We start from the raw sequence: 10,642 nt of genomic DNA, 5'->3' as shown, positions 1-10,642 counted from the left end.
AGAAAAATCCGAATGATCCAGAAACTTTTTAAGGTGTCTAACCCTTCTAATCTTTGCAGAAGTGAAAATGAAAATATCATCTGCATATAACAAATGAGAGGGAGTCAATGTGTTCCTTGGACCTGACAATGACCTGATCTTCTTCTCTAGAATCAGCATATTGAGCCCACGACATAAAACTTCCTCAGCAATAATAAACAAAATGGGGCAAAGGGGATCACCTTGTTGTAAACCCCTTTCCACTCCAAAGAAACCCACCGGACCACCATTGATAAGAACAAAAACTCTTTTAGAGATCAAAATTTGGTGCAAACGATCAATAAAAATCTAGGAAAAACCAAATTTGCGCATAACATCAAATAGAAAAGACCAATCCAGTGTATCATATGCCTTATGGATATCTAGCTTCAGAGCCATACCACCCCCAAAAGATTTAGAATGCAACAAATTTGTCAGCTCAGAAGCCATACAGATATTGGAAAAAATCACTTTCCCCCTCTGAAAAGCACTTTGTTCATCAGAGATCAATCTCAGAAGAAGATTAGATAACCGAATGGCAATAATTTTGGGGATTATTTTAAGAAAAAAAACTCCCAAAACAGATGGGGCAAAACTGATTAACCTTACAGGCACCAGTAATTTTAGGAATTAAAGTCAAAAAATTAGAATTTACCCCTTTAGTGATGACCCCTTCAACAAAAAAAAAAATTAACTGCAGAACATACCTCGGGCCCTACTATGTTCCAGCAAGAGCAATAGAAAGTCCTAGGAAAGCCGTCTGGCCTAGAAGCACTGTTGGGATCCAAGTCGAACACCGCAACCTTGATCTCCTCTACAAAAGGAGTAGCCAATAGGGCACCATTGTTCTCAACAATCACGACCTTAGGGATACAACTTAGAATATCCGTCACTGCGACTGTAGGGTCTCTTTTATGGAATTTTTCAAAACGATCATACACAAAATTGCCAATACCCATAGGCGAAGAGATAACCCCTCCATTACCATCCTGGATCTCTTTGATTTGATTTCTTGCACATCGAAGCTTTGTTGACATGTGAAAAAAATTGGAATTGTGATCCCCATGACGGAGCCATTTCAGACGTGATTTTTCAGACCAGACTTTCTCTTGAAGCAAGATAGCCGATTCATAAGCCTTTTTAGCCACATTATGCCTTGCAACTAAGGTATCTCTAAAAAAATAAAAGAACTTTATAATTAGAGATAATATTGAGGTATCAGTCCATCTCCTTGTTTCTCCTCACTCAATCTTATCACATAATGTCACGCCCTTCCCCTCCCTCTGATACTTTTCTCTTCGCTCTCAATAATTCTCTCATTTTAAATTTATTATGTACTGCTATTCTTACATGTTTTGAGTTCTGAAATCTTTATGCCCCAAGACATATGGCATCAAAGTTCAAAGAGAAGGAATAGCTATTCCTCTTGGTCTTTTCTTATAATTTTCTTGAAATCTGGTTTCTAAACATGTCACTGTGATTCTGGTTTGTTTTGGATTTATGAACTAAATCATTTAAGGCTTCTAGAAACCCATCATTTGGATAGATAAATGTGTAAAATCATAAGTTATGTTTAGGGAAAACTATTGTTTGTAGAAGCCCATATATTGTTCTGATTTACTTTTCCTTGTTTTCATTCCTTATACTCTGGTTATGCAATTAGGAGCATAAAGAAATCAAGGGATCCCATACTCTCTAGGGTCCTAGATAGTCTAATGGCAATGGCTATACTGAGGAATCAAAAAACCATTGCAAGCGATGGAGCATGAGTTGTCAATAACATGTGGTTTTAGGCACAAGCTTCTCTTGAAAGGAAAACAACACATGGGCCTTGAATTACCCTCTCCAACCATCGAGATTTATCTGTATGGTTATTTTTCAAGCACTCCACTCATCTTGACAAAAATCCTGCAACTATGGCTGTACTGAGGAATCGAAAAACCATTGCAAACTCATGTTCAATCCAACTTCTTGTAATGAATATCAAAAGTTTTATTTCTTTCTCTACTTTTGGTTGGGGGATGTTTCTTGCTAGAGATAGAGTTGGATAAAATACATCACAAATCTTTCTAGATAAGTTTTGTAAATTATTATTTTATCAGCTTCTCATTCAACATGCATTGTACTTTATATTTTATAGAAGGACAAATATATGAATGTCTATCTAAGCAGCATTCTTTGGTGGAATACATCATGCTTCGCCTATGAATGTAACCAGGTTGTCGGTAGAATGTGATTCACAATCAGTTGTGAGTTGTATTCTAAATAAAAAAAATTTCGTGGTGCTTTCAGCAAAAATGGTGGTTCTATAAGAGCTTCTTGGATAGCATTCCATGGAAAATATCACATTGTTACTATGAAGCAAATGCAGTAGTTGATAGACTAGCTAAGCATGCAGCTGCAACGACTACTTCTACTTGGGACACTGCACCTCTTTTTGTTTTTCATGGTATTAGCGGGGATTCTTAACTGAGACATAGATATAGATTTTCTTAAGAAATTTTGTGTTCTCTTTATAGTTTTTTTAAATGAATTTTGTAGGAGGGGAGTGGTTATGACTTTTTTGCAAATTTTCCATGATATTAACTGACGAGTTAGTCTAAGTCAACTCAACAGTTGGACAAGTTAGAAACCAAATTAAAGTGACAAAGTTTTGTCGAAATAATGTTTAGTTTGAGTAGAGTCTCCCATGTAAATAGTAACTAAATCACTTTTTGAGAGAGAGAGAGAGAGAGAGAGAGAGAGAGAGAGAAGCCTGTTTAAAAACCAATTAAGTGTTCTAAAAAGGTTTCTTCCGAAATTTTCTACATTAGGGGCCCGTTTGATAACGTTTCTGCTGTTTCTGTTTCAAGAAACGACAGAAGCAGAAATTTCCGTTTCTGGGAACAGAAACAGAATTTTGGGTGTTTGATAAACCTTGTTTCCGTTTGATTGGATGATTACAGTGTTGTATTTACATTCCAGTGGATAACGATCGGCGGCCATTTGCTTGAAGAAATAGATGCTCCGGCGTGACAGCCGACTATTTCCTTGAACAAGACAGGCGTCAGAAGCTAATGCTTCTTGGCATCAAATTGAGGGGTCGATCATCAAGGATGAATTTGGAGTTCAGATCATCAAGGATGTATGCGTCTTTAGCATCCTCAAAAGACATGGATCTTCTGTTCCCTTCGACTTCCAAGCATTCGGAAGGAGAACTACAACAGAAAAGTAGAGAAACCATGGTTTTCGATCGCCATCAGCAGCAGCAAGAGCTGAATTCCGGTCTGATGCGATTTCACTTTGCCCCGAGCCCCCTGCTTGCAAATTACGTGGACGGTAGCAGCGAAGATGGAGAAGGAGGAGTTGATGATTTCCTACAACCTCGTTCTTCAAGTCTCGAAGCGGAGAGCCTGTTTGCGAGGTTCTTGTCTTGTGGTGGCGGTGTCGCTGGACCTCCCTCACCTGATATCCGTGAGATCGGTGACAAGTCTCCAGCAGTATCGACGACTCCCACCGGAGCGGTTAATCAGAGAAATTCTCAATTCGTAGTATCCATGAAGCACGAAGCATCTGAGGTTATTCCTCAGCATAATGGATACTCTGCCGCTGCTTCCCAAATGCTTTATCAAGCTCCGCCGCCGGCGCCTCTGCCCAGCCAGAGCTCAGCCTCCATGGATAATTCTTACGGGATGGTGAATTCGATAGTCATGGATCACAATCCTCCTCAAGTCAAGACTGCTAGCGTCAATTGCTCCAATCTTATCAGACACAGCAGCGGAGTCAACGAGGAAGATGACAGTGCCTCATCGGAATCTGCGGGAAGAAACCCAAATCGACGACGGCTGACAAAATGGAGAGGAACTCTGTAGACGGAGCTAGTCGGAGACGGTGGTGATGGTAGTGATGCCAAACTCCGACTTCAATATCAATTTTTTGTGCCCCATTTTTGTTTCGAGAAATGAGCGAAACAAGTAAAACTTGTTTCGTCATTCATGTTTCTTGAAGCATAAATTGTTATAAATTTCAATTTATGTTTCAAGAAACAAGTGGAACGGAACACTTTTACCAAACGGTATTTATGCCGTTTCTGTGTTTCTGAGAACAAGAAAACACAGAAATACGTTTCTGGTTACGTTATCAAACGGACCCTAGATTTTCACTTTTTACATTTCTCTCTATCCCTACTGCTCTAGAATACATTTAACCAACCAATAATTGTCTAAAAAAATCCTTAATTGTCTATCATTATTTGAAATTGAAAAATTAATATTTAATAATCATCTTAAATTACTAATTGCCTTAATGGAAATCATATATGATTAAAATATATTTAATTTCTTGTAGACATTTTGTTCTCTCTCACATGGTCACGTGCATTTGCATGTGTCTTTTTACTAGTGTATATATATATATATATATATATACTCTCAATTGAGAGCATTCAATACATAAAAACATTAACTCTCACAGGGTGTATTTTCCATGAGGCTCCTGGCGGTTTAACTAGGGCGAACTTGAATTATATCCAGCCCGGAGTTAGCCCAAACCCTACTCCAAATTTATCAATTTCTCAGCCCAGCCTAAGTTGTACCCTGTTGAGACATCCAAAGTTTCAATTTCCAAAAGGGGTGATGATTGAAGTGGGAAAAAGCTGCCCATACAATGGCAGGTGGAAGTAAATTAAGCAGTTTTGTCAATATACTGGGATTCAAGGGTTTTTTTTTTTGGGGGTGTAAGGATATCATGGGTAGGTTGCATCTCATGCTTTCATAGGCCTACAATACACTTGTTTACTCTTCCACCCTATCCTTCATTGGTAGCACTTTCTTGCATCCACACTCTGATTCACATCTTAGGAACTCCTAATTGTGTACCCAAGTGATTTTGGGTTGAAGTATTTCCCATGAGTAGAAGGTAAGGTGGCAAACAAATGGACTTCCCACGTTTTTCACTTTTTGGCCACATCATGCATGATATCATTCTTTTAAAAATCTTAAGTGTGATAAAATTAAGGATCAGTTTTTCTAAGGCCTCGGGGAATCCATTCATCATGGTCCATCGCAATGACCTACATTAAGGGAGTGGGAGCGAGGTGAGGACTGATGGGATCACATATGGATCTAAGGGTTTGAATCTTTGAAATAGACGATTTGGATATGAGATATAACTTGTTCCTCTACAGTGATGAATCCTTCTTTTTTTTTCATTTTGAGATACTCCCTTACTAGATACATTAGATTTGGTATTCCTGCTTAGTCTATTGTCCATGTGAACTGATTTTACTCTGTTCTTGTCTGAAAAATGGATTCACATAACCATAAGAACTGACGAAGAAACTCCCATTTTCACATTGGCATGGTTGGCACTACAATTTACTTCGTAAACCAATATTATCAATTATCTATTTTAAAAATATTTAAAATCCAATACAACTATTAAAAAATCATTCCCAACCCAACCCAGCACTCTCCACCTTAAGAGGCAATTCACTGACCTAGGTATGCCTATGGGGCATGTGTTCAAGAAACTCCAAACTGAGAGGCTACACTATTGTACCCCTAGAACAGTCCCCTCAAATGGTATGGGAATGAACTTTATAGTGCATATCACAATCAGAAGGGACGCGCCACTAGTAACTGCTTTGCTGGTCCATGCAATTCATTATTTGTTGGACCAAAAGAAGTTTTTCGTTTATTCCAAGCAACAACCTAATGTGGAGAGAATCTTGTGACCCTTTTTCTTTTTTTCTTTCTTTTTTTTTTGGAAGGACTTATCGGGAAGATGAAGGGACTGGTTGTCATGATTTCTTTGCAATTATGCTGGACTGGAAGATGCTTTCACTGATGCTCATTAGTATCCGAGTAGGAGGAGCACTGCTTAGTTGATGGAGCAGGAGCTGATTTTTCTTTCGGTTTTCTTTTTCGCCAAGATTTTTCATAAGAAGACGAACCAGCTTGTGGCTGCAGGGTAGTAGGTCTCATGTTGAGGATTAAGACCTCTCCCAGTTATTGGATCCAGCACTCAAGATTTTCCCTTTTTCATTTTTATTGGAGATATCTGTAGTTGTTCTATAGCTTCAGAAAGTTACAAAAATGGACGCCTTGGCTTCATTTTACTGTCTTACGAAAAAAAATAATAATTAATTAATTTACTCAGGCTTTCGGGGGTTGAAATTGTCTGCAATTCCGATCTCATACAATTCCATAAAATACCATCTTTAGGGGATGACACGTGTATTGATACCAATGCAATGGTCCAGATCTGGTACAACTAATAAAACCTCAAATCAGTGAAGAGTCATTTAAATTAGATCTGGACCATTGCATTGGTATCAATACACGTGTCACCACCTGAATTTCACGGAATTGTACGAGATCAGAATTGCAGACGATTTTTTTCCGGCTTTCGACCTTTAGATAGGGTAAGATATCCTGTCATGTGCAATCAAACAGCAGCTTGTTACTCCTGCAGGCTCTTGGCAAGTTTAATAAGGAGAACAAGCCCTTCAAGCTTTACAGTGATCTATCTCTATAAAAACGTACACACAGAGGGAAAGCATCCATGGAAAAGGAAGAACAGGGAAGAAGACTTTATGAAGCTTCGTTGAGTGGAAGTCTCTCATCTCTGATTGAACTCATTGAAGAAGACCAGCTAATCCTCGATAGAGTTGTAATCACTTGCTTCAACGAGACTCCACTCCACATAGCAGCAATGCTAGGCCACGTTGATTTTGTGAAAGAGATTTTGAGACGCAAACCAGAACTCGCAATTGAGTTAAGACTCAGAAAGTTCCTCACCCCTTCACTTGGCTTCAGCAAAAGAGAACCTTGAAATGGTGAAAGGGTTGTTGAGTATCAACCCAAATGTTTGGTGTGTTGCTGACCATGATGGAAGAACCCCTCTTCACCTTGCAGCGATTAATGGCCGGATTGATATCATGAAAGAGTTGATTCAAGCACGACCTGAGGTCATTCATGTCAAGGTTGATAGGGGAGAAACCATCATACACTTGTGTGTGAAATACAACCGTTTGGAGGCACTGAAACTGATATTGGAATCAACAAGTGACAAAGAAGAGCTCCTCAATTCTAAAGATGATGATGGCAACACTGCTTTGCATCTTGCTACGTCTAAGAAACAGACGAAGGTATGAACATTGGTTACTCACCACCCACAAATACGCAAGATTTTAGCTAATTTATAAACTTGCAGTTTTTCTTTAGCCCACAACTCACAATAAAAATTGGTAGATGGGCATATCCTCCATGTATGTCATTGCACCCATGCATCCTCTTGGTAGTCCTGGTCTTCCACGCTTTGTGTTGCCATATGGTAAAGGCCAATTAGGTTGAAACCAGTGTTCTGAAAACAGGAATCGGTGACTGAATCGGTCCCTGCTGATTTTGATTAAGATCGAATTGAAATTGGTCGGAATTGGTCCCAAGAACCCTACAATCAGTTATTTAATCTGAAAGTATGCCGATTCAGGAGAATCCTAATGTGAATATTTTCAATTCGGCAGAAAATAAGAACTGTCTCAACTGATTCCAAGGCGAATCAGCCGATTCACCGATTTTTGAAACTTTTTTAAAACTCTGTTTGAAACACATGTGAGTAGAGGTCTTTGTAGAAACGCAACCCTAAAACGATGCAGAAGATAATGGAAAAACAAAACAAACAATGCACACGGATTTTACGAGGTTTGGCAAGGTTGCCTACGTCCCCGGTGAGATGAGATCCTGCTTCACTATCAATGGAGAATAGGGTTACAACGCTCGTCCTTACACCTCTCAGTATTGCTTGCATTACAGAGAAATAAACCCTCGCTACAAACATATAGCGAGAAAAACCCTAATCCGGATTAAACTACAATTGCCACCCTAATCCGGATTAAACTACAATTGCCCTCAAATAAAAAATTCGAGCGGGGGGCTGCGCCCCCCTACACCCCCTGCTATGCAGGGGGGCCTCCTGCCCCCCTTGCAACCCCCACAGCCCGCTAACCGGCTAGCGGAACCACCGTCCTGCCTATCTAGGTGCTGCACCAGTACTCCCTGGATTAAACTGCGACGAAATACAAGACATCATACACCAACAGTCTTGGGGTCTACCTTCCTATAAAATTACAGCCTCCTCTGATGGTATATCTATGTGCCTACCTATTGTTTTCCCCCAAAAAAAAATTGGATGAGTTTTAATTTTATTAAAAAATCTGGAAGGTCCTGAAAAAATTCCCTATCTAAAGGGTATAGTTCCTCGGTTCGTTGGTCAACAATGGATGTGCAAAGTTTTCCAGAGGGTATTGTTCCTTGGTTCCTTTTTAAATACACTGCTCGTCTCCAAAGTTCTGATCCAATTGCAATATGGCCCCCCTTAGTCCAAGGAGATCTTGAGATTGATGCACCGGTAGACCTAGATTTCGATTTTCCTATTCTAGTTTCTTTTGATTATTGGATTTTTGTTTGTAGTTCTTGTGTTTCTTCGTGCTGATGGCCATGCTGAAAGTAGGGAATTGGCTTGATCATGTGTTCTTGTCTAGCTATGGTAGCTTTGCCTAGATTTTTTGTAAAATTTTTTTTCTTAATTTCAATATATTATGAGCATTTAGCGGGAAAAAAAAATGACATGATCTACGTAATAAAATGAGCAAGATTAAAATCAATTGCATGTAACAGGGAATCAAGTTGTTGCTGGATAAAAACAGAGTCGAGGTAAATGCATTGAATGGGAGTGGTCTTACAGCATTGGATGTCTTGACACAATCTCCACGAGACATGAAAGATATGGATATTGGAGAGTCCCTAAGGGCTGCAGGAGCATTAAGAGCCAGGAATATTATTACATCGTCTGTAGTAAATAATAGTAACAAAACTCTGACGGACATAACAGGAACTAACACATTAATCTCCTCATCACAGACGCAATCCCCTGACAAATATGAGGAGTGGTTAAAGACGAACAAGGATTCATTAATGATAGTGTCAACTGTGATTGCTACCATGGCTTTCCAAGCGATATTGAGTCCTCCAGGTGGTGTTTGGCAAGATGACCATAACTATAAAGCTGGTAAATCTATACTGGCAAACAAGAACTTTGGACTTTACTCTGCATTCTTAACTTTCAACACAATTTCTTTGGTTGGGTCTATGAGTATTACACTTTTGCTCATAAGTGGATTACCATTGAGGCATAAGTTTTTGATGTGGATATTAATAGTAATTATGTGGTTCATAATCACGTCATTGGTATCAACTTACGTTGTCTCAATAGTTCAAGTGACACCATGTTAGATCAAACACCAAGAAACACGAATAATAAAGAGACAATAGATCCGTACGACACAGAGATTTAACGAGGTTCACACACCAGGGTGGTGTGCTATGTCCTCGGGCGAAGAAGAAGATGATTTACTATGCAGAAGAGAGATTACAACCTAGCAGCGGCGAGGAAAAACTCGCCCTGAAACCCTAGCTGCGTGAAAACCCTAGAATACAATGACTTTCTCAACAAGCAATAGTACATTATATATACTCCAAATTGCGGGTTGACCCATCGGGTCGCGGTCGATCTGGTCGAACCATACCGCGGGGGCTACGCCCCCGCCCCCATACGAGATCAATGATGGGCTCCGGGCTTGGGCCTATCGGCCCAACCCCTCTGCTTCCATCACAAATCTCAGAAAATTTTTCATTCAGGTTGCCACCAAAATATGTCGAATCGGATCAATCTTCAAAACGGGTCAAGAATTCGAGACAAACTTAACACACCAGATGATGATCAGTGGTTTAGTATGCTTTATTCTATATTGACGGTTTTAATCAATATTTGGGTGGGAGTGGTGGGCCTTGTTCTCTTATATCACACTGCTCGCTTGGTCTTTCGGTGTGTGCGTGGATTACCCTTGAGGCTGAGGATTTTTATGTATATATTTATTCTATCAGGCACAATCACATTACTGGCTTTAATAGCACTAAGGACAACAGCAGTGATGGTTTCATTCTGGATCATCAGTAGTATTTGGTGTGGAATGGTGGTCCCTATTCTCTTACTTTACACTGCAAGGTCTTCGATGAAGGGCTGGAAAATATTCATAAAGCAGGTTGGACGTCTGACGATGACCGAACATAATCAATCCACTGTTTGAACAAATCAGTATAGTTCATTTCATTTGATTTTGGGGGCTTGATTATGTGTTTTTGTATTTTAGTTCCAGAACTTATAGTAGTGTTTCTGCTTTACTTATTTGTGTTCCTTATATATGTTTACTATGAGAATGAAATGGATAATAAATCCATAATGCACTATGAGGGTGGTTCACACTTTCATACAAATTTATTTGAGGGCAGAATTCCCACCATCATGTTAACTGGTGTAATTGTTTGTTAAGGTTCTTTAATTTATATTGTTGTAATTTATTAATTAGTTAATACCTTTTTGAATCAATCAACACTACAAATAGATAATCATGCTTACAGTGTTATAAGCACCAGTTTCCATGTGGCTAATGAGCTGCAATTTGATATGGTAGGGCGTTCTCGTTTTAGATTCATGTTTTCTTCTAAATAACGGTTGTGAGCCTCCACTGATGGCAATGCCGAAGGTGGAGGCTTGCTCCTGGCTTTTGTATTTTTTTTTTTTTTCT

General features: G+C 39.3%; 2 protein-coding genes across 2 annotated transcripts in view; both read left to right on the top strand.

Moving 5' to 3' along the window:
- The first annotated feature begins 3,113 nt into the window (after positions 1 to 3,113).
- Positions 3,114 to 3,869, top strand: LOC122084754. Its single transcript, XM_042653191.1, has one exon. It carries the CDS (start codon positions 3,114 to 3,116, stop codon positions 3,867 to 3,869), a length of 756 nt encoding a protein of 251 aa, XP_042509125.1.
- Positions 3,870 to 6,832: 2,963 nt separating this feature from the next.
- Positions 6,833 to 10,642, top strand: part of LOC122084753 (ankyrin repeat-containing protein At2g01680-like) — a 6,926-nt gene continuing 3,116 nt past the window's right edge. Inside the window, exons 1-3 of the mRNA XM_042653189.1 lie at positions 6,833 to 7,147; positions 8,469 to 8,525; positions 8,676 to 9,215. Of these exons, the coding sequence (XP_042509123.1) occupies positions 6,833 to 7,147; positions 8,469 to 8,525; positions 8,676 to 9,215 (912 nt within the window). The remainder of the gene's footprint in view (positions 7,148 to 8,468; positions 8,526 to 8,675; positions 9,216 to 10,642) is intronic.

The sequence above is a fragment of the Macadamia integrifolia genome, chromosome 7 (assembly GCF_013358625.1).
Source record: "Macadamia integrifolia cultivar HAES 741 chromosome 7, SCU_Mint_v3, whole genome shotgun sequence".
In the NCBI taxonomy this organism is placed as follows: Eukaryota; Viridiplantae; Streptophyta; class Magnoliopsida; order Proteales; family Proteaceae; genus Macadamia; species Macadamia integrifolia.
Note: the sequence above shows the minus strand (reverse complement) of the source record. Positions and strands in the feature narration are given on the sequence as shown.

What these genes read in the sequence shown, in the direction of transcription:
- LOC122084754 (XM_042653191.1), top strand. Translation starts at nt 3,114, where the DNA reads ATGAATTTGGAGTTCAGATCATCAAGGATGTATGCGTCTTTAGCATCC.